Raw genomic sequence first — 24,522 nt, 5'->3', positions numbered from 1 at the left:
GTCAGTATAGCTGCATGTGACTGCCTCATGGCCATGACCAGGGACTATTTAGTTCACCTATGGCAGGGATATCAAACTCACAGCCTACGGGTCAGATTCATCATGTGCTGGCCATGCTCATCCCCAGTTTAGATAAGGTGTGGGAAGTCACAATATGTCACGTGACAATGTAAAAAACATGAGTTTGACACCCCTGACCTATAGTCAAGATATAGGCCACATAAGGTAGAGAGATTGTTTTGTTGTAATGTGTTATTAAATTGGTGTGTGTGCATATATGTGTGTGTGTAGATCTTATTTTCCATTTAAGTCCAATACCATTGATCTAAAATTGCCAGGTACTACACTTCAGCCAAGGAATCATTACACTACAAACCTGGGGTGAAATCCAGCAGTTTCTGACATGTTCTAGAGAACTTGTGGTGGAAATTTTGAGTAGTTCGGAGAACTGGCAAATCCCACCTCTGGCTGGCCCCATAGTGGGGTGGGAATGGAGATTTTGCAGTATCCTTCCCTTGGAGTGGGGTGGGAATGGAGATTTTGCAGTATCCTTCCCCTGCCTTGCCAACCAAGCCATGCCCACAGAACCAGTAGTAAAAAAAAAATTGATTTTCACTACTGCTACAAACAACAAGATTTCTGTCTAGATTTGTAGTTACTTTAGGCCTATGATCTAAGGGCAATGTTTATAATCTTCCATTACCCAGAAATAATTAGCATCCATATCTCTTTGTGGCAGACTATAGATCGCGATATCTGGATTCTGCTCATCTGCATTTCTACTCTGGAAGCTTGAGGATCATCAATCGGCAGTATTCCCAGGATCATGGGAGAATGGAATCCAGAGCTTTCTGGACAGAGAGATCAAAGATACAGAAGATGGTAGGATTTCATGAGTAAAATAGCATATTTGACTAGGTAGTTTAATGGATATGAGCAAGTGGTGAGTTGCAGGTGGTACGCCCCGTACTAGGGCGTACCGGTGCCTGCCCAGAGCACCGGGTACCATTCTGGTATGGTGCTCCGGAGGGTCCATCCGCCTGCCTGCCATCCTTACCTGTCTTTAAACTCTTTGGCGTTTCTGCACACACACACACAGCGCGTACAGCGCCTGCGCAACGCTCCACCGAGCAGCTGGAGTGTCAGAGGCGTCGTTGGAGGGTAGGACGCATGCGCGCTGTGTGCGTGCACACTGTGTGCATTCATGTGGAGGACACCGGGCCCTGTTGCAACCGTGCCGGTTGCAACAGGATCCGGAACCCACCACTGATATGAGCATAAACCTTGACAGCATTTTTACTGGATCTGTCCCAGTAGTTTTGTAGTAGCATTACATGCAAAATTAAATATGTCCATATTCTCTCTCCGATGATCATTTTCATCTACTCAGATATTGCTAATGTGTTTTGTACCTTGTTGTGGATTTTAAAAAAATTGGAACAGGGATAATTTAAATGTATGGTGATCTTGATTAAAGCTAGATGATTTAGTTTCAATCACTAAATGAGAGGTGACATGAATTGTTAAGGGGAACATACCAGTATCTCAGCTTGACATGATTTAACCATCTCCTTCACAGTTAAATGACTTAATTCATGCCACTAACCTGGCCTCTTTCTACAACTCCAGTGCTGTCTATGCCTTTGGGTGAGTGAAGCATTATTAGTTTTTTGAGAGATCATAGAACATGGGTGGTCAGAAGTAGAACCTGATCTAACTTGCTTATAGATCCTTTGGTGTGCATTTATGCAACCTGCTTTTAGAGTTTGTATTGACTTACTGTTCCATAATAATAGAATATTTGTGAGCTTACACTTGTATATATACGTAGGTTATTCGGGTTTGTTCTTCATGGGAGGCAGGAGAGTATTATTTCCACCCAAAGAAATCTCTTCTATCTAATCTGAATTATCATTTTGCATCTGGCCTTTAATGGTGAATTTTCTAGCAATTGATTCCCCCCACCCTCAAAAAACAAACCTCAGTGGTTCTTGCTAGCCTGACACCTGCCTATATCTGCCTTAGATGTTGCAATATAAACCTTAAATAATTGTGGATATATTTTGGTTATGGAATTGGATAATTGGATTGAGTTATCTATTGTGATGATTGGGAATGTTCTAGCTTCTTAACTTAGTTATCATAATTTAATGATGTTTCTAGAAAACTAGAAAAAAGATGGTAAATGTGAAAATTGTTTTGTCTAATAGAGAAGGGTCTTTGACATGCTTCTTCTGGCTCGCCCTTCAAGTCCCAAAAAATCAGCATGTGGAGGTGACAGTGGAAGAAGTAAAAGATACACTCTGTAATGAACTTCTTACCAGCTTCAACACAACAGGTTACCTGTCTTATCAGAATGAATACAAAATTGATCCACAATCTTTAATTATATTGGGTAGGTACTAACTATATATCTTCCCTTCATATTTCCAAGAAAGCAGCTTCCAAATTTGAAATTCAATTTGATACTGTGGGGGGAAAGTGCAATGAAGTCATGTAGGTTGGGATTGCATATCGATATACCTACTGTATTGCCAATGTAGAAGACATAATCTTCAAGAGGAATTAATCTTGTAAAGCATGTCTTCTCTAGAATAAACCACACTGAAAAATTATTCTTAAACCAAAATAATTGTTACTAGATGCTAGATTACACATCCTAAAAGATATACATAGGAGCCTGAACCAACCGAACATCCCAATGAAAACAGTAGAAAAATATTCTATGTATTTTATATTTATCTGGTGGTCTGATTATTTGAACATTTTGGCCCTTTTGGGCCATTGGAATAAGTGAAAAAGCACTACAGGTTTCCCTTCTTTTATAACAAGGGTTATCTCTTTGAAAAGGCATCATTATTTCCAATTCTTTGAATTTCCTTGTATGGATCCTTGTATGGTATCATCAAATGAATAGCATTGTTGCTTTCTACTAGTACTGTCTGAAGATGAAGAGAGCTGGATCTAGATCTAGATCTAGGCCTTTTCAATTTGTTTGTATTAATTCAAAAAATAAGATTTTTTTTCAAACGAGAAGAGAATTTGATCAACTCAAGGATGCATTGTGGGTCAATAAATTGGTTAGTGTGCTACATTGATAATGGAGATGTCTTTTCATTCAGGAAGAGATGATAAGATCTTTCTCACTTGTGAGGTGCACAAACACTTGCATTTTACCTAAAGAGCAGCTAAAAACTTTTATATTTCAGATACTAACCTTTCTGTGCAAATTAGAGTCGGACATCAATAGCCTCACAAGATCCTGCACAAGATTTATCACCAAAGTAATCAGTGGATCTTTTTTTCAGAATGTCTTCAGAGGCAGAAACCCTTCTCCAACAATTTTGTAGGGAAAGAACTCCCCCTTAATCATAGTAGCAAATAGAAGTGCTATTTTATCTTTCTTTCTTTCAACTGAATTGCAGCATGAAAAGCCCAGGAGAACTGATTGCACACTGAAAGTTGAGGTACTTGCACAAGCCTGTGGCCCTTTCACAACCGAGTAGAACCTCACACTCAATGAGTCGGCATTTCTGCAGCACTTTCATCATCTCCCTTGTTGCTTTGCATACAGAAAGAAATTGAATAGTGAGAGCGAGAGACAGGGAGACTGAAAATGAGGCACTTGATCTCCATGCCGGACTTCCCAGATGATCTGCACTGTTGCCTTTTTTACTCAGAACTAGAGTTGATCCTTGTCTCCAGATCTGCTTTCAATGTTTGTCACAGATTTATTTTGCAAGGAGGCTTGTGCAAGGCTGACTATTGCATTAAAGTAACTCTACTATTCCTCTAACCACTTTTTATACCAAACACAGAAATCTTGCAGCATTGTATCGGAAAGTTCAGATTAAGTGCACAAATAGTTAATCTTCTTTCTAGAATGTTATAGTTGTGGTCATTTTCTCTCTCTCCCGTTTTATTCATGCTAAGCAAGCAAGGACCTCCTTAATTGCTTTTTGCCTGGTTTCCCTTGTCAAAATAGCTGATGTTAAAGACTAACGGAAAGTATTTTTTTAAACTTTACTTACCTAAACCATTTTCTTTCTATTTTTTCCCCATCCTCTTGCTTCAGTGTTGCATACTCTCAAGTTCTACAGATAGGTTTTGCATCCTGTAGTGATTTATCAATGCATTTGATAAATGGGTTTATCAATACATTTCTTAATGAGTGTCAGGATGCTCCTTCAATCCATCCTTCAATGTTCCTTTCCTCCACTGCTCCAAAAGGAACGTGGTAGAATTAATTACAACTTGTAACGGTTTCAGCTTTAGCCACTTTTATCCTCTGACACTGCCTCCCCAGGCACTCTAAGGCTGGCTAGCATGCTTGGCAGACATTTTGTAAGTAAATTGGGAGAGGAGGGGGCAGAATTTAACTCAGAGGTGAATGCTTCCACGTTTTAACAGGCGGTGCTTCCCATATATCCTTTCAGCGTTACAGAATAAACCACAGGATTGCTGGAAATTCATGAAAATACATATCTTAAGTCAAAATCTGTACATTGGACAGAAAGGCTTCAGAAATCTATTGGGATGTGATCAAAAGCACCAAGGGTTTCCCAGGTTATTAGGACAGAAGTTACAGATGTGCAAAAGAAGAAAAGAATGTTTTAATAAGGGCAGGGGGAAAGCTCATAGAAAGGCAACATATGGAACATTTCATAAGGCAATCGTACTAAAATATTTGGGGTCATACAATCAGCTCTGGCTGTGACTATTCAGGCTTATTTTCAGGGGGTGCAGCTTTTTCATCCCCAGGTTGGGTTTGCATAGCTCATGGCTTCCACCTGTTCTGTCCTGGATGGCACGTTGGAACATTTGCATGTGTTGTTGTGAAATTCATTTCAATTTGATCCCTTTCATTTGCATGGCCACACACTAATTTCAACACCCACTCAAAAACAACTTAAAAATCAATAATAAAAATACAACAAACCAATACAAATATACGGCGTTATTATTGGAGGTGGGTTGCTCCCGGTTCAGCCCGGATCGGGCGATGCAACAGTAGCGGTGGCGAGAGACTCTGCCCAAACACCCGAACAGTTTTGCGCATGTGCAGAAGCATCACATGAGTGCATCCGAACCGGTAGTAAAAAAAATTGGCAACCCATCACTGGTTATTATGATTTCCTCATTCACTAAAATAACTGTCGTACTAAACCGACTTGTTAAAAGCACTGATTTATTCACATAGTTCCTGTCTCGTGTACCATACCCACTTTACCAACAGGGCGATTCCTACCATCCCTGCTAATCTTTGTCCTTTATTTGGACAAACTGGAGCCAAGGTGGCGCAGTGGTTAAATGCAGCACTGCAGGCTACTGCTAGATCAGCAGGTCAGCGGTTCAAATCTCACCGGCTCAGGGTTGACTCAGCCTTCCATCCTTCCGAGGTGGGTAAAATGAGGACCCAGATTGTTGGGGGCAATATGCTGACTCTCTGTAAACCGCTTAGAGAGGCCTGAAAGGCCTATGAAGCGGTATATAAGTCTACTGCTATTGCTATATTGCTATTGCTAAACTGACACCCTTCCACAGTCCTGGGCTGCAGCTGCATCTCATGTTTATTTTCTAACAAAGTTTATTGGACACATTTCAGGTCAAAGTTGTTTGGGGAAATAATGGATGGAAATGGAAGCTGGCATTTTGCTCTGCAGCATCTATCTTCTTTTATATTCATACTTTTTAAAGCAAAAGGTCAGGTGGGAATGGAAGCCTGTGTATGCTGAGGGAGATATCTCTGAGCACATCCTACTGCTAAAATATATTGTGATTTGACTTTAACGTAGCCCAACTTGTCAACCTTGTAGATCCTGGTTTTGAGCCTAGAATGATGTGTGAAATAGCCAAATGTATCTTCCAGATAGTGTGACTAACCAATTAGTGGAATGTGTGAAGCCATCTCTCACACTTTCCTTAAACTAATCATAGCTACCAATCCAGCTGTCATAGTAAACTTCACATACCTCACTCTTCCTCTTTTGGCATGTGTTGAAGAAGGAGGAGGATGTTTACAATGAGAATTTGCAGGATGTTTAAACTATGGTTTAGAATTAGGTCTGAACTGAAGTGTTATTGCAAGACAGAGAGGAGTAAAGTCCGGTAGGCCACGAATGTGACTGATGTGAACCAGAGCAAGGAGCAATAGGTAATTTAACTGTGGCATCTCATGTGTTTGTTTTCCTTTTTTCTTTTCCTTTTCTTTTTTTTTTCTTTTCCACAGAATCCAGTCTCAAAGACATAATGGTGCTGAAATCCACCTTGGGTAGGCTCTTCATTCCCCCTTATTTTATTTATTTAATTCTTTATTTGTTTATGTTTGTTGCATTCTGAAGTAGAAGTAAAGACTGTTGCAGACAGTCCTGTCAATTAATATGACATCAGGGACCAAAATGATTTTTTTTTTTTTAATATTATGTACCACTTTAATGTTGCACTTGTATTTTTGCACTGATGCATTTTTAGTATGGGCTGATTTTTTATCTAATGCTTGTTAGTGTCTCTTTAAGTCCATCGTGCGAAAAAAAGATGGTTAATAAGAAATATGAATCATAAGCATGCACAATGCTAATTCTGCTCCCGATACGTCTTAACATTAGTTGTTTCAGCAAGGAGCCGATTTTTTACAAATCAAATGAAAAATATCTAATCATCTTAAAGCAAATATCTTTCTCTATGTAAGATATTAATTGAGTGTGTATCAGTGGTAGGTTCCGCTCCCCGTTGCTACCGATATGCTGCGCACAGGACCGGGCGTCCTAGTTGTGCATGCGCGCTACACACGCATGCACATTCCACTGCCCCTGCTGCTCATCGGACACCCAGCTGCTCGTCAGAGGTCACATAAGGGGTGCATGCTATGCGTGTATGTGCAATTGGCCCAGTTGCTTTAAAAACAGGTATGGAACGGGGTGGGTGGGCCAAATGAGCCACCGTACCGATATGGTGGCCGCTGCTCCCGGCTACTATCAGTACGCCCATACCGGGCCATACCGGCCGGAACCTACCACAGGTGTGTAGGTATATACCGGTATTAAATGTGTATGCCACCAAATCTTTCCAGACTCACAGAGGTGTATCTAGCAGTGTAAGAAAACACCCAAATAAAGGATGGAAAGTAATACAAAAACAATTCATTAACTAAAACCAAGATGTATAATCTATAATAAATAAATAATGTAAATTGAAAGTACCTTTCAGAAAATTCAGTCTTCATTAACTTCTGGAAGTTGATCACCAAGGCAACCAGCATAACTCCAGGGGGAAGAAACTGTTATAAGTATTTTCTGGCTTTGTGTTATCTGTTCTTGTGAAACTGGGATATGATAAACAGCTTCTCCTGGAAAGGCCTCCTGGCATAGGATAAAGCCAGTTGGAATAAATAGTTCAAGGATGTGGGAACAACTGCTTTTTGTGGTGCACATTAGGTCTCAAAAAATCAATACTTATTCCTCAGTGCCAGCAATAGGCTAGTTTTCCAATAACTCAAGTATGCGAAGAAGCCCCTATTTCCTGACTATATTAACATCTACAATGACATTTCTTTCTTGGCTGCCAGATATATTTAATTTTGTCCTATATTGTAACATCTTTTTAACTGTTTTATGATTTTTTGATTCCCAGAGTAACTTGTTTGAGATGAACAGCTATAGAAATAAATAAATACAGGTGGTCCTCAACGTATGACCACAACTTAGCCCAGAATTTATGTTGCTAAGTGAGAAATTTGTTAAGTGAGTTTTGTCCCATTTTACAATTCTTCTTGCCATTTTTGTTAACCGAATCACTGCAGTTGTTAAGTTAGTGACATGGTTGTTAAGTGAATCTGGCTTCCTCATTGACTTTGCTTGTCAGAAGGGGATCACATGACCCTGGGGCACTGCAATCATCATAAATGTGAGTCAATTTAAGCATCTTAATATAAATCATGTGACCATGGGGATGCTTCAACAATCATGAGTGTGAAAAATGATTGTAAGTCACTTTTTTCCAGTGCCGTTGTAACTTCAAACTGTTGCTAAATGAACTGTTGTGTTGAGGACTACCAGTAAATGAATAAATAAATAAATGACAACTTGTTTATGATTCTTAGTGCAAGCAAGGTTTCTGTGAATATACTCCATGGCTGGAAGCTATTGTGTGCATGAAGGCTGAAATTGGCATCAGCATGATAAAAAGATGTAAAATCTTTAAATGCTCCTAGTTTTAAACCTGAGATTAGACGGATGAATGGAGCAGACTCATTTCCAATGGAAGAATTATTGAAATTGACTACCTTGGTACAAAATTATCTATGTGGGGTAAATTATAAATACCGTACTTTTCAGAGTATAAGATGCACCGGAGTATAAGATGCACCATGATTTTGAAGAGGTAATTTCTTTTTTAAGAAAGATTTGCACTCTGCAGGCCTCCCAAACCCTTTGCACACCTCTTTTTTGCATGCAGAGCTTTGGGAGGCTTGTAGAGTGCTCCTGGGGGCTGAGGGATGTAAAAATGGCCCCCTTTTTTGCTTTTTTGCCCTCCTCAGCCCTCTGGAGTACTTTGCAAGCCTCCCAAACCCTCTGTACGTCCATTTGTGCAAAGGGGGCAGAGTTTCAGTAGGCCAAAAATGCTGTATTCAGTGTATAAGACGTACTCAGATTTTCACCTCTTTTTTGAGGGGGAAAATGTGCATCTTATATTCCGAAAAATATGGTAGATTTTGGAAATAAATCAGAATAGATTGTTAGCAAGGCTTTACATAAAAATAAAGAACAGTACAAAAAATTGGATATATCAGTTTTTAAAAAGCACACCAAAAGCCCTGATTTATGCAGAATTCCCCCCCCCCCCGCCGCCTTAAAACTGTGGGTGGAGTAACTATATTTGGTTTCTTTCGTGTCATCTCTTATCAACTGCATGGTGCAATCTTCAATTCTGTCTGTGTCATCTGTTTAGGCTGCTATAGGTACAGCTACATCAGAGAGGATGTGGTTCTAAAACTGAAGGGTCCAGACTATGTAGCCTCCAGCTGCCTTTGGCATCTCCATGGGCCCAAAAGTCACATGATCAAGCTTTACCTGGAATGGACTCTCTCGGAATGCAGGGACCGGTTGGCAATGTATGATGCAGCTGGGCCATTGGAGAAACAGCTCATCACTTCGTAGGTACCCTTCATTTCGTAACAGCAACAATGGGAAGAGCAGAAGAGTAATCATGAGTACGATGTCTCTCCCATAATCCACTTACATGGAAATTTCCGTTTCAGTTCAGGATATACAAGAAATTTCATTTTGCAAAATGATGATCCAGATAATCAATGGACGTAGTACCCATTAAACTAATTAAAAAGCTACTAATGATTACAAATCCTGTAGAATATAGTAAGGCGATTTTTCCAGTCTCCAGAACAATTTGTTTTGGTTTTGGTTAGTGGCAAGGAAAGGAAGAGAAATATCTGGCGCAATTTTGTGTGGCGATTGATTCACAAGGCTAGTCCTGCATTCATGCTTGATGTTAAAATCAAAATTAGCATTCTGGTAGATTCTAACCAGTGGTGGGTTTCAAAAATTTTTCGAACCTACTCTGTGGGTGTGGCCTCCTTTGTGGGAGTGGCTTGCTGGCCATGTGACCTGGTGGGAGTGCTTGCCGGCCATGTGCTCTCTCTCTCTCTCTCTCTCTCTCTCTCTCTCCCCTTCCTTTTGTCTCTCTGTCCCTTTTTCCTTTTTTTCTTTCATCTCTCTCACTTTTTCTTTCTTTTTTTCTTTCTTTCTTTCTTCCTTTCTTTTTCTTTCTCGTTCTCTGTGTGAGTCTGTCTGTCTGTCTGTCTGTCTGTCTGTCTGTCTGTCTGTGTCAGTGGTGGGTTTCAAAAATTTTTGGAACCTCTTCTGTAGGTGTGGCCTGCTTTCCGGGTCCACTGGTGGAATCTCTTCTAACCGGTTCGGTAGATTTGACGAACTGGTTCTACCGAACTGGTGTGAACTGGTAGGAACCCACCTCTGATTCTAACCTCTCTTAGCCATGTCTTCTACACACTGAAATCTGATTTAAAAAAAATAAAAACAAAATGTATAGCAAGACAGGAAAAGTACATTAGCCTCTCCTCCTCAAAATACAAGTTGAGCCAAAAGATTTCTTGGTGTGCATCATTTTGCCAGAAGGATATGACAAGAATATGGAAACTATCATATTTAGAGGTAAATGTTGCCTGAAATGGTATAGGGTTTCCTGCCTAAGCAGGGGGTTGGACTAGAAGATCTACAAGGTCCATTCCAACTCTGTTATTCTAATTCTAAATATCTGAAAGAAAAATGATCTATCTAGCCACCATCATTTATTGTTGCCAGAATGTTTTATTTATCTAGAGACATTTATTTATTTCCTGGCCTTTTTCACTATGTAATGACTTTTCTTTATCTCCTCATTTCTTGCATCTCTTTCTTTATAACCCCCCACCCACCCTTCATCATTTTCAACGTACGAATATGATAACAATCTGTTTTCATTCTTTAGACTATATGGGTGTAGCCGGCAGGAACCTGTGGTTGAAGTTCTATCTTCTGGCCCAGTCATGTCTATTGTATGGAAGAAGGGGATGTACAGCTACTATGATCCGTTCATACTCTCTGCTCAGGCAGTGCCCTTTGAAGGTAAACAAGGATATGGGCAGAAAGAGATAGAAAATGCAGATTCCATTTGTGTTCTTCTAAAGATCTGTCTTTTTGTATATTTTCCAGTTACTGCTTCTGTTAACTTTTAAGATGTCACATATCTGCAACTGCGTAGGGTTTCATTTCATTTCATTTCATTTATTATATTTATATGCTGCCCTTTTCCCCCGAAGGGGACTCAGGGTGGCTGACAAATTAAATCTGGGAAGGGGGGGGTACAGACAAAAAATAAAAACAAACATGACAAAACACAATTTAAAACACACAACAGTCATACCATTCGAGACGGGGGCAACAGCTCTTTAGCCCCAGGCCTGTCGGAACAGCCAGGTTTTAATGGCTTTGCGGAAGGCCTGGAGGGTGGTGAGGGTTCGAATCTCCACGGGGAGTTCGTTCCAAAGGGTCGGAGCAGCCACAGAGAAGGCTCTCCTCTGGGTGGTCGCCAGTTGACACTGGCTGGTGGATGGAATTCGGAGAAGGCCTAATCTGTGGGATCTAATCGGTCTAGTGGAGGTAATTGGCAGCAGGCGGTCTCTCAAGTACCCAGGTCCAGTACCATAAAGGGCTTTATAAGTGACGCAAAGGGACTCACAAACATTTGGAAGACAAGTTCAGATAAAATCTGGTATTAAGAAAGAAGGATACCTGACATTAAGGTTATTGTAAAAAAAAAAAAGAGAGAGAGAAATTGTGCTCTGATTAAGCATAGAACATTCTAGGTAAGAGCCGAAGGGTGTGTTTCAGTAGAGCATGGACTGGGCTGTCTATAGGCCTATTCAGTATATTAATGCAATATACTGTGCAATTATACTGAGGAATTTTGACATGACCCAACTGGGAATATCAAAACTCTGGAAAATGTTCTTCCCTCAGCTAAGCTGCAATTGTTCTTTGCTACCTCAATTGCCTTCCTCTAATGAGCAGTTTTGTTGTTATGATAACAACAAAAGGGACAGGGACTAGTTAAGGTTTTTTCCCCCAAAACTTTCCCTGCCCCCAGCTCTTGCTACAATAAGTAAATATAAATGTAGAAAACTACCTAGTGTTTTGATTTTGTTTTGCATCTTCTCATTGGTTAGCTGGAAGGAGCAGTAGCTAGCAGCATGGTAGGGCAGAGTGCAGCTGTGGTAGGAAACAGCTGAAGACAGTTTAAAAAAAAATAAAGACAGTGCTGTGTGGGAGTTCTTGTACCCTGAGTTCACAAACATAGCTCATAAAGCCTACAAACGGTTCAAATGGAACATCTGGTTTTAGGCGGTGGATCTGAGACATGGAATCTTTTGCTTGATTGTGGGAAGAGTTCACATAGCTGCCTACTAGAGTAGGCCAGCTATTCAACCTTTTCATGTATTGGGTTTACATGCCAACCGAGAATTATGCGAAGAAGGTTGTCTAGTACTTCTTTATGAAAAGGCAGGAAATAAATAATGCTGAGTTGGATAAATTATGGTCTGATTCGATGTAATGTTATTTCATTTTTTAAGTCAGAATCCTTTTTCAATATTGGCATCAGGGTGCATAATAACTTGAAGGAGTTTGCTTAAAATGAATGTGTGAATATGCAGGGAGTATATATGAATAGTAAACATTGGCAAACAAAATTTGCCGGTGAGAATCAGATGAGAAAAGTGAAATAAGTGGCTTCATTAATATCTATCATAGCCTAGTACCGTGATGGCGAACCTATGGCACGCGTGCCACAGGTGGCACATGGAGCCATTTGTCAGGGCATGCGAGGCATTGCCCTGTCAGCTGGCCAGCATGCATGTGTGTGCTGGCCAGCTGACTTTGGCCTTCTTGAAGCCTCCGGAGCGTGAAAAATTGGCTCTATGGCCAAACCAGAAGTTCAGGAACGGATTTCCGGTTTGCTCATAGGACCATTTTTCACCCTCCGGAGGCTTCAGGAGGCTTCTTGAAGGGCTTTGGAGGGCGAAAAATGGCCCTATGGACAAACCGGAAGTCATGTCCAGTTTGCTCGTAGGGCCAGTTTTCACCCTTCAGAGCATTCAGGGAAGCCTCCTAAAGGCCCTTGAAGGCTCAGGAGGTCAAAAACCAGCCCTACAGACAAACAGGAAGTCACTTCCAGTTTGCTCGTAGGACTGGTTTTTGCCCTCCCAAGACTTCAGGGAAGCCTCTTGAAGGCCCTTGAAGGCTCCAGATCGTGAAAAACGGACCTACAGGGAACCCGAAAGTTCAGGAATGGTGGCTTCCAGAGGTCAAAAGTTGGCCCTACAGACAAATCAGAAGTCACCATTCTCAAACTTCCAGGTTCCCCGTAGGTCCGGTTTTTGTGCCCCGGAGGCTTCAGGGAATAGCAATAGCAATAGCAGTAGACATATACCGCTTCATAGGGCTTTCAGCCCTCTCTAAGCGGTTTACAGAGAGTCAGCATATTGCCCCCAACAATCTGGGTCCTCATTTTACCCACCTCGGAAGGATGGAAGGCTGAGTCAACCCTGAGCCGGTGAGATTTGAACCGCTGAACTGCTGATCTAGCAGTAGCCTGCAGTGCTGCATTTAACCACTGCGCCACCTCGGAAGCTCCTGAAGCCTCCAGTGGGCATCTGGGGGGAGGCGGGGCAGGCTGTTTTCACCCTCTCCAGGCTCCTAGAAAGCCTCTGGAGCCTGGGGAGTCCAAAAAAACCATGGCAAAAGTGGGGGTGGTGTCACTGGTCGCGTGCATGCATGGGGGGGTTCATACACATAGCATTATGGGTATGGCACGCTGGCGCATGACCCCCCCTGTGCTCCCCCCACTTTTGGCATGTCAGTGAAAAAGGGTTCGCCATCACTGGCCTAGTATGAGTAAATATTCTCTCTTTTTTTGTCAAAATAATAAACATGAGCAATGTTTTCTGTGGGACCCAGTAAGTGTGACAATGCTTCTGTCTTTTCAGCCTGCCAGATGAATCTAACGCTGCAAGAAAGCTGGGGACAGCAAGGGAACATCAAGACCCCTTACTACCCAAGTTACTATGCACCAAATACACAATGCACTTGGCACATGATGGTACGATCTTGGCTGTTCCTAAGCAAAACTGAGCTGTGTGTACTTTTATATTTAAATAAGAGACGCAAGTTGCTGTGTAGACAATATACCTTTACTCTATTATTGTAAATTCTTATTAACTTTATATTTGACTGTTCCTCAAAAATTGCACTGAGCACTGTTCATAAACAGATATTTAACACAATTCAATTGAAAGAATGGAGATTTGAATTCCTCTATATTGAAAAGACTGACAGTGGCAGCATTGTCATATTTTATAAGCCCTTACTGATCTCACCGAGGATGTTTTTTAATATGGTTTGTTTTGTATTTTAGGGAAACTGTTTTCCTCTCCCTCTCTTTCTCACCCCTCATGCTTTGTAACACTCATGCTTTGTAAGAACCAAGGACAAATCTCCCATTTCCATATGTATGCAAATAAAATTCTCAGCAGTTTTCAATGTCATAAGAGATACAACTAGGTGTTTTGGTTAAGGCATTGAGCTAGAAACTGAGAGACCATGAGTTCTAGTCCTGCCTTAGACTTATATACCACTTCATAATGCTTTACAGCCCCCTCTAAGCCCCTTCTTAAGCCTAAAACCAACTGGGTGAGTCTCTATCAGCCCTGGGAAGGAAGCAATGGCAAACCATTTCTGAAAAACCTTGCCAAGAAAACAGCAGTGACTATCCAGACTGATTCAAAGGCATATACTCACACAAATGCCTATAACAGTGATGGTTAACGTTTTTGGCACAGAGTGGCGAAACGGGAGTGCACGGGCAGGCGTGTCGGATCGCAGGAACCCAGAAAAGAGCAGCTTGTACATGCGACTATCCAAGTTCCGTTGCACGTCAGACAGTTGGTCCAGCATGCATGCGCACCGGCCAACTGCTCTCTTCTGGGTTCCGGCGTGCGTATGTGCAAAGACCAGCTGGCTGGCGTGCATGCACATGCTGGAGCCTGGAACAAAGCAGCTGGCCGGTGCGCATGTGCACAATGGAACCCAGAAAAGTAGGTGGTGATGGCCCACATGCCCATAGAGAGGGCTCTGTGTGCCACCTCTGGCACGCGGGCCATAGGTTCGCCATCATGGGCCCATCCCAGTGATGGCTAACCTTTTTCTCCTCGTGTGCTGAACGCTTGTGCATGTGTGTGACAGCGTGCGTGCATCCCCGCATTCATAATGCAATGCATGCATGATCCCCTGCCCCCCCCCGTGTCCCCTGCACATGCATGTGCTCCCCGGTGTTCCCCCACCCATACATGCACAACCTCCGCCACGCCCCTAAAGCCTCCTAAAGCAAAAAAAAAAAAATGGGGTGCAGGGAGGGGCCCACCCTGCACCTCTCCTGCACCCCACAATGCATGTGTGAACCCCTGCGCACACATGTGCATCTCCCCCACATGCAGCAGAGACCCGAAAATCAGCTGTCTGTCGGGAGGCGCGCGCACATGTGGTGGTGGAACTGAGCTGGGTGACAGCTCACATGCCTGCAGAGAGGGCTCCACATGCCACCTGTGGCACCCGTGTCATAGGTTTGCCCTCATGGGTCTATGTCATCGACTGCATTTCCTTCTTTGTAGGTCCCCTCTCTGGAATATGGAGTTGTTCTTTGGTTTGATGCTTATACTCTCCAGAGGCAGAAGTACGACCTTCCATGTACTCAAGGCCAATGGACCATCCAGAACAGAAAGTAAGGATCTTGGTATGTTCATTTTACAGGAGTGACTTACAAGAAACCATATCTATGAGAGTAAAACAAATAGGAAAGCTTTAAAAAAAAACAACTATTGACTTCCTACCTGAATATCAGTTATCCAACCTAGCCAGCATGCTGCTTTTTAGGGTTTATAAAAAGGACTAAGCTTGAGAAATGTTCTCTGTTTAAAAGTCTCTCTTGCTATATTTTAGAACTAGAAGAGAAGAATTAAGCAAGAGGAACAATGCAGTCCTATATGTGCTTAATCAGAGTAAGCTTCAATGGATTCAGCAGGACTTAAATTTACAAAATGCATCTGCATTCATAAAACATCTTTTCCACCAAGAAATTGGATAGTTTCATAACTTTTGTAAAATCAGCCTCTTGTTAGCTGTAAGTTAAATTCTATAATGAAATTTCTCTCTTCATGAGCACTCCAGCTCATTGTTAAATGACTTGGAATTATATTTCAGACTGAGTTTCCCTTCATCTCTGCTATCCATCACTCAAGGATGTGACTCTTGAGAAATGATTTCTTTATCTGCTTCTGCTGTTTCATATCTTCAGTGCATTGAGTTCTAGGGACTCTGTGCATTTAACAACCGCATGATGGACAGATATTCAGAATATACAATTTTCCATTTTTGCTATATTTTCAATGCTAAGGAAAATTGCACTTGCTAGATTCCTGGTAATAATTCATTTTTTAAAAGAAAAAGTAATTTTCCTTAAAGATATTGAAAAACAAGGTCCAATTCCACCCTCACCCCCTCAACAATTGGATAGTTTTCTTGCTATATAGCTACATTACTTAAACTGGCTCAGGTTTTAAAAGAATTCAAAGTTTGAATTTGGTCTCAGGTTTGTAATTCATCTCCTTCACTTTTTCAACATTATACTTTCATCAGGTGAGCCTTCTTCCTGCTGCCATGGTTTATAGCCCTCTTCCTCATTTTTAAAACAAGACCTGGATGGTCCCAGAATTTATTTTATTTTTTGGGCAGTGGGGGGAGGGGGCCATTTAGCAACTTGGGTTCTAATATTGTGATTGTGACCACAGCTAATGCCAACCTCAGGATGCATATAGCAATAGCACTTAGATTTATACACAGCTTCACAGTGCTTTACAGCTCTCTCTAAGTGGTTTTCAGAGTCAGCATATTGCCCCCAACAATCTGGGTCCTCATTTTACAGACTTCGGAAAGATGGAAGGCTGAGTCAACCTTGAGCCTGGTAGGATTTGATCTGCCAAATTGCTGGCAGCCGGTGATCAGCAGAAGTACTGCACTCTAACCGCTGCGCCACATATTTATTTTCATAGATTTTCACAGGTGTAGGTATGCTGGTCATGTTGTATTGGGATCTTTTCCCATGTAAGATTGAGATTGTCTTGGCAACGTTTTGGCGAGGTCTCACTCGCCATCTTCAGGATGGATTTTGGGCTTAAAGCATTGTCAGAGCTGACATCTTTCTATAAAATTTGATGGGGTGTGTGGAGTGCTGGCTTTGTTTCAGTAAGTGGAATGATTAGTCATGTGGCTGTATCATGATTGGTAGATTGGTGCTGATTGGTGCTGGCTGTGTGTCCGTTGTTGTTTCGTGTTGTAACAGCCTGGGTACTGTGTGGGGCTCATTTGTTGACTAGGGCTGGTTTCCAGATGTCTGGTAGGCGGGAGGTATCATCACGTTTATTCATGTTGTGGGGATGTTTCTCTATTTCGATAGCTTCCATAATTATTGTCTTGTTGAAGTGTTCAGTTTTGGAGATTAACCTGGTTCCTTCAAAATTAATTTCATGTCCTGTAGCTTTAAGGTGCTGGAAAAGGGAGAAAATTTTTTCTTTTTTTCTTACTGCGTTCTTGTGTTCTGCGATGCGTGCATTTATTCTCCTGTTCGTTTGTTCTATGTATGTTGCAGGGCAGATTTTGCATGTTATTTCGTAGACTCCTTGATTTTTCTCGCTGGATTTTGTCTTTGGGGTTTCTTAAGATGTTGGCTATTTTTTGGTCAGTGTTGAAGGCTGTCTTGATATTGTGTTTCTGGAGAATTTTGCTGATTTTATCTGTGGTGCCTTTGATGTAAGGGAGAAGGGCAATGCCGTTGTCCTGTTCTGTGTCTGGGTTTTTGGGGGGAGTCTCCCTTTGGATTAGGTTGGTAATTGTTTTACTTTGGAATCCGTTGGAGATTAATACATTTGTGAGACTTTGTAATTCAGTTTTCAGGTGGTCTTTGTCGGCTAGGCATTTGGTTTTGAAGATGAGGGTCTTGGCTACAGAGTTGGTCTGTGCAGGGTGGTGATGGGATTGTGCGTTTAAGTAGCGGTTGGTGTGGGTTTTTTTCCAGTAGATGGTATGTCCTAGGGAACCATTGGGTTTTTTGTAGATTAGGATGTCCAGAAAGGGAAATTTCTGGACGTCCTAATCTACAAATCTACAACCCACCCACCACATAGGCCGTTACAACACAAAACAACAACGGTCACACAGCCAGAACCAATCAGCACCAATCTACCAATCATGATACAACCACACGACCAATCATTCCACTTACTGAAACAAAGCAAGCACTCCACACACCCCACCAATATTTATAGAAAGACAGCAGCTCCGACCACGTTTTAAGCCCAAAACCCAGCCTGAAGATGGCGAGTGAGACCTCGCCAAAACGTTGCCAAGACAATCTCAATCTTACATGGGAAAAGACACGAATACAACAAGACCAGCATATATATACACATACATACATACATACATACATACATACATGCACGCACACACGCACCCCCCCCCCACACTGTATAGCTGATCCTGGAAGACAGTAACTTATTTTAATTTTATCCACTGGGGGAATTGTAGGTAATTTTACAATGGCAGATGTCTCACAGTTGCTGTCTTCATTATCAGCAAGTCTGGCTGTTGGAAGAGATCCAGAAGAAGATGATTTTGACCTTCTCTTGCTCCCCAAATTTCATGGCATCTTTCTTTCTAGACCCCTGGTGTTTTCAAAGGCAATATGGTTGATTGTGATTTATGGCCCTAATCTTTCTTCAAAAAAAATCTAGATTCTGTGGTCTGCGGATTTTGCAAGCCTATGCTGAAAGAATACCTGTGATGTCTAGAGCTGGTGTCACCATCAACTTTACTTCTCAGATCTCCCTAACAGGACCTGGAGTGTCGGTTGCTTACAGTCTATATAATCAGTCAGACCGTAAGTATATAGTAGTATCTAAAACATGCAGTTCAGTGGTGGTGGGATTCATTTTTTTTTACTACCGGTTTGGTGGTTGTGGCTTGGTGGTTGTAGCTTGGTGGTTGTGGCTTGGTGGGCGTGGTTTGGTGGGCATGGCTTGGGGTGTGTGACAGGGGAAGGATACTTTAAAATCCCCATTTCCTCCTGATCAGCTGGGACTTGGGAGGCAGAGAATAGATGGCGGCGGAGCAGAGGTGGGTTCCTACCAGTTCGCACCAGTTCGGTAGAACCGGTTCGTCAAATCTACCGGACCGGTTAAAAGAGGTTCCACCAGTGGACCCAGAAAGCAGGCCACACCTTCAGAAGGGGTTCCAAAATTTTTTGAAACCCACCACTGACACACACACAGAGAGACAGACAGACAGACATACAGACTCACACAGAGAAAAAGAAAGAAAAAGAAAGGAAGAAATAAAGAAAGAAAGAAAAAAGAAAAAAGAAAAGTGAGAGAGAGATGAAAGAAAAAAAGGAAAAAGGGACAGAGAGACAAAAGGAAGGGGAGAGAGAGAGAGAGAGAGAGAGAGAGAGAGAGAGAGAGAGAGAGAGAGAGAGAGAGAGAGAGAGAGAGAGAGAGAGAGAGAGAGAGAGAGAACACAAACACATGGCCGGCAAGCCACTCGGAGCCAGTCAGAGGTGGCATTTACCGGTTCTCCTCTCTAACATTGCCATTACCAGTTCTCCAGAACTGGCCAGAACCTGCTCAATACCACCTCTGATGCAGTTCATGCAGTAACTGGAAACTTATGGAAAAATCAACGCATGCCTTGTTATGAGTGTTGCCATTGTGACTGAACATGAATCAGGGGCCAAACTTGATTCAGACTAATGTGGAACTGGATGGTTTACAGCAGAACATCAGTATTGTTTAATTGCAGGGGACATTTCCCTAAATGGCCTAGAATGGTGTCTTTTGCATGATCAGCACTACACTTGCAGGTTTTCAATACTCTGCGATGAATCTGGACTCCTGCCTTAACTTGCTGCCAGATCTATCACAAGGAGTGGGTGGGTTCCTGCTGTTTTCTGGTACCAACCACACAAACTAATTTCTGCTTCTTAAAAGCACAGCACTTTTACTATACAAGTTGGTACTTCGAATTGGGGGGGGGGAATAGGGCAGGTAATATTCTGTTCTCTTCTGTGATGGGCAGGCCTCATCTTAGATCCCACTAAAATGTCAGAACTAAATGCAACACCAAACTCCAACATTTCAAATATTCCCATAGGTTTAACTCATAGATAGTGGTGCACTGCTCTCCAGCTTCTAACGTGACAGCCAGTTTTGGTATAGTGTTAAAGCTGGTACCAGGCTAGAAGCCAGAAGACAATGCGTTTTAGTTCCCCCTTAGCACAGAACCAGCTGGATATTGTTAGCCAGGTGTTCTCTTTTAGCTTCAGCTCTAGGAACTGTTTCTGAAATGCTTGCCAAGAAAATAGGAGGAGCTGGTTGAGGTAAACACCAGGAAATGCACAAGATTGCATTGAAGGCACACACGTACACATGCATGCACACAAATGCACACATCATCACTCTTCTAAAAGAGAGTTTCCCAGTTCCTAATTTTATAGCTAATACTACGTGGATTAAAAGTCTTTTATGGGTTTAACATAATATTGATGATAATCATTTATTGTTGACAGAGGGATCTTTCATTCTCAGATTTCAAAATTATAGATTCAATTTCACATAGAATTAGAAGTAGAATAGACTAAAATAAGAGAGTTGGAAGGGACCTTGGAGGTCTTCCAGTCCAATCCCCTGACTAGGCAGGAAACCCTACACCACTTTAGACAAATGGCTATCCAACATCTTAAAGACTTCAAGTGTTGGGGCATTCACAACTTCTGGAGGCAAATTATTCCACTGATTAATTGTTCTAACTGTCAGGAAATTTCTCCTCAGTTCTAAGTTGCTTCTCTCCTTGATTAGTTTCCACCCATTGCTTTTTGCCCTACCCTCAGGGGCTTTGGAGAATAGTTTGACTCCAGGGATGGTTTCCAGCAGGCACTACTGCTGGTTCTCTCATGGACCTGCTGTGCGTGCATGCGCAGTGTAATAAAAATTGTTCTGTGCATGCGCAGAAGCTAAAAACAAGATAGTGCCGCCTATGGCGCTGCCCGGAGAACCAATTCGGGGGCCTGGCAGGCCTGGGTCACTGCTGGTTCCAGCAACCCAGGCCACCAAACTACTACTGGTTCAGCCAAACCAGTAGGAACCCACCATTGTTTGACTCCCTCTTCTTTGTGGCCACCCCTGAGATATTGAAACACTGCTATCATGTCTTCCCTAGTCCTTCTTTTCATTAAACTAGACATACCCAGTTCCTGCAACCGTTCTTCATATGTTTTAGCCTCCAGTCCCCTCATCATCTTGGTTGCTCTTCTCTGCACTCTTTCTAGAGTCGCCACATCTTAGATTGGAAAGTAGATTGGAAGCACAGCACAATATTTCAATATTTAAACTGAATTTTGAAAATGCATTTAAAAACCAACTAATATTCCATTTCATTTTCCTTTTTTTAAATAAAAAAAAAGCATGCCCCAGAGAATTCCTTTGCCTTGTGAATGGTTTATGTGTGCCAGCTTGTGATGGAATTGAAGACTGCCCCAATGGACTAGATGAGAGAAACTGTGGTGAGCAATGCTTTATCATTTCCCCCACTTGCCTTCGTGACTTTTGTTCGTAAATAATTGTCCTTTTTGATCAAGAGGATCTCTGCAGGGGACATGTGCTTTTCTCACAGAAGAATTTATTCCTATCTATGAGCCAGCTTCTCCAAAACATATTGAACATTACTCTTTCAGAATCATCTGAAGTTCCTATAATGCAGACATTGGTGAGAAACAATTGTAAACAAACAATCTTCTATGGGAAAGGAGATCTATAAATGAAGAAATAGATGCCACATTCATCAATTGCTCTGTCATTTAGCTTTGAACCCCGCTGACAGAACCTGGACATGGGAGAGTAGACTTACATTTTCACACACAATCAAACATACAATCTAAAAAAAACAACATTATTTTACAATGTGGATTGATCAACATCATTGCTGGTTGAGTTAAGTGTGTAACTCAACGAAATACATTCTAGTTTCTTTTTTTCTTTATGATTAAAAAAAAAACATATCCAAAGAGGAGACTATGCACTAGGAAACATTTATTTCTTATATGTTTTCTCTGTGTGTGTTTGCCTGTGTGTGTCTCTCTCTCTGTGCATCTGTGCATATAGCTGTGAAAAAGATCTTGGGATAGTAGTTAATTGAATGTGAGGTGATATGTAGTTGCTGCAAAACAGCAAATGTAAATGTATATTTCCATATAAAGTACAGGTGGATGAATTTCACAAGCAATGTTAGATTGAATGGCCAGTAAAAATTCACTTATTCTATAAAAACAACATAAAGGCAAAGGCCTTTTAATTGACCACCAACACAAAAAGATGCATGAAAATACATCGGTATTGGGTGCCATTTGTATCATTTCATTTTTTAATCCCTGTTGCTCTTCTGCCTCCTGATTTTTCTTCTTTCTTTTCCTTATGCTTTGCAATTTGCTAGTCTGCCCTGCAAAATTTCAATGTCAAGAAGACAGCATGTGCATCCAGTTTTCCAAGCTCTGTGATAAACATCTGGATTGCATCAATGGGAGTGACGAGGAGCAATGCAATGAAGGTATAGAATCAAGAATATCTAATAAAGAAACTTTCTAGAACCTCCTATCCTCAGAAATCACCTTAACTGAGATAGAGCCATGGAGGCACAGTGGGTAGTATGCAGTATTGCAGGCTAACTCTGCCGATGGCGAGCAGTTTGATCCTGATCGGCTCAAGATTGACTCAGCCTTCCAAGGTTGGTGAAATGAGGATCCAGATAGTTGGGGGTAATATGTTGACCCTGTAAACCGCTTACAGGGGGCTGTAAAGCACTGTGAAGCGGTATATAAGTCTAAGTCCTATTGCTATAGTATTGAGACACAAAGTTTTACACATCTGGAAGACACTAGATTGGGGAGAAATGTAAATGTATTGCATTTCATATATCCATATATATAGGAAATACAGGATACAGGATGCACACACATACACACACAGAGGCATAATATATAAACACACACACGATGATAGATAGATAGATAGATAGATAGATAGATAGATAGATAGATAGATAGATAGATAGATAGATAGATAGATAGATAGATAGATAGATATAGATATAGATATAGATATAGATATAGATATAGATATAGATATAGATATAGATATAGATATAGATATAGATATAGATATAGATTGGAGTGGTAATGGCAGTTGTGAAAAAGATCTTGGGATAGTAATTAATTTAATGAGAGCTGACATGTAATACTGCTGCAAAAAAAACAAATATAAATTTAGATTACATCAATAGAAAGTATTATTTTTAAATCAAGGGAAGGAATCATTCCACTCTATTCTGAACCAATCAGACCCCCTGTTGTTTCCCTATTTTGTGCACCACATTCTTGAAATGCCTGAAAGGAAACCACCTGAGTGAAGGTTAAGACCTGCTCTTTCTTATTCCAGAACGCAGGAAGTGAAATGAATGATTTAAGACATAGGAAGTCAAATTCCAGTTAAATGTTAAGGGGTGGAAATTTCCTAACAGTTAAAGCAGCTCCGCAGTGAAACTAATAGTCTTTTATTGGAAATTCAAGCAAAGACTCTACCATCTTGATCTGGATTCCTGAAGGCTGGACTTGATGACCCAAGTGACTCCTTCCCTATGATTCCATCTGCATTTTAAACCAGTCCAGCTTGCCTTGCTTGTAGCTTTGTTTTCAGTGTACAAATTATTCCTTAATATTAAAGCAATGGGCACTGATGTTGTGATTGTCACTTTCTTTTCACCATTATCATACCTTTGAGACTGAGCTTCATGATGGTAATCAAGTGCAGCTGGCAGGTAAATTTGTGGACCCAGTGATACTGCCAAGTTATAACTCCCAGCCAACATGGTTAATTGTTAACATTTCTGGACATGGTAATTCATGCACATATGGAAGGTCACCAATGATCTACCCTGTGAGAAAATTGCAGTACTGTACTAAGTGCAACAATTGATAAGAATAAAACCATATTCTCTTTCCACCACTTAATATATCTTTGCAGGGATCCCTTGTGGACTCTACACTTACCAATGTGCTGATGGGAACTGTGTGAAGAAGCCCAACCCTCAATGTGACTCAGTCCCTGATTGCAAGGATCAATCAGATGAAATGCATTGTGGTACGCAACTATGCAACTCAGGGGAAGAGATCCATCTTGGTCAGAGGAATATCTAAAACCATCTCAGTTTCTTCTGCTTAGAATGGTCCTAATAGCAGAGCTATTCTGCTATTCATTCTATCAAGGATTGCTAACACTAGGCCTCAGTGCCATGTACTAGACCCGTGATGGCAAACCTATGGCATGGGTGCTGGAAGTGGCACGCAGAGCCATCTCTCCAGGCACACAAGCCATCACCTGTTGCTTCTGGGTTCTGGCACGCCAACAGGAGTGCCGGAAACTGGAAGATCATCTTCCTGGTGCACATATGCATACCGAGCGGCTGCTCTTCCGGTTTCTGGCATGTGCACGCGCCCGTTTACAATGTACAACTTGAACTATGTTCTCACAGAATCTGTTCCGATTTCACAAGAAATAAAGAGATGCAATTAATCTAAAAATCTCATATAATTTGAATGGTTATGGAAATACTTGGGTTTCAAGATTCAGTTAGAAGGAAATACTGTGAAGACTCTGAACTGATTTTTTGAATTGGACCAATGATTCCGATCAAATTGCGGGTTTTTAAAAATAAAATTCAGAAAATGTTTTGAATTAATTTGCTGCTCAAATTGGATTGCCAATCCAAGAAATCAAACTGAAACCAATCAGCTGTTCCT

General features: G+C 41.4%; 2 protein-coding genes across 2 annotated transcripts in view; one reads left to right on the top strand and one right to left on the bottom strand.

The window, feature by feature from the left end:
* TMPRSS6 (transmembrane serine protease 6) overlaps positions 1-24,522 on the top strand; it is a 33,753-nt gene that overhangs the window by 5,198 nt on the left and 4,033 nt on the right. The window contains exons 3-14 of the mRNA XM_087723150.1: positions 740-882; positions 1,580-1,647; positions 2,211-2,395; positions 6,230-6,271; positions 8,947-9,151; positions 10,501-10,637; positions 13,556-13,668; positions 15,236-15,345; positions 18,413-18,558; positions 21,136-21,234; positions 22,161-22,274; positions 23,747-23,863. Coding sequence (XP_087579276.1) covers positions 740-882; positions 1,580-1,647; positions 2,211-2,395; positions 6,230-6,271; positions 8,947-9,151; positions 10,501-10,637; positions 13,556-13,668; positions 15,236-15,345; positions 18,413-18,558; positions 21,136-21,234; positions 22,161-22,274; positions 23,747-23,863 — 1,479 coding nt within the window. The remainder of the gene's footprint in view (positions 1-739; positions 883-1,579; positions 1,648-2,210; positions 2,396-6,229; positions 6,272-8,946; positions 9,152-10,500; positions 10,638-13,555; positions 13,669-15,235; positions 15,346-18,412; positions 18,559-21,135; positions 21,235-22,160; positions 22,275-23,746; positions 23,864-24,522) is intronic.
* Positions 9,066-24,522, bottom strand: part of KCTD17 (potassium channel tetramerization domain containing 17) — a 56,553-nt gene continuing 41,096 nt past the window's right edge. Inside the window, exon 7 of the mRNA XM_087723154.1 lies at positions 9,066-9,160. The gene's annotated coding sequence lies outside the window, so the exon portion shown is untranslated. The remainder of the gene's footprint in view (positions 9,161-24,522) is intronic.

The sequence above is a fragment of the Thamnophis sirtalis genome, unplaced genomic scaffold (assembly GCF_051295495.1).
Source record: "Thamnophis sirtalis isolate CommonGarterSnake01/CBP01778 unplaced genomic scaffold, rThaSir2_p1.2 scaffold_9, whole genome shotgun sequence".
In the NCBI taxonomy this organism is placed as follows: Eukaryota; Metazoa; Chordata; class Lepidosauria; order Squamata; family Natricidae; genus Thamnophis; species Thamnophis sirtalis.
This window is presented reverse-complemented; position numbering and strand designations above follow the sequence as displayed.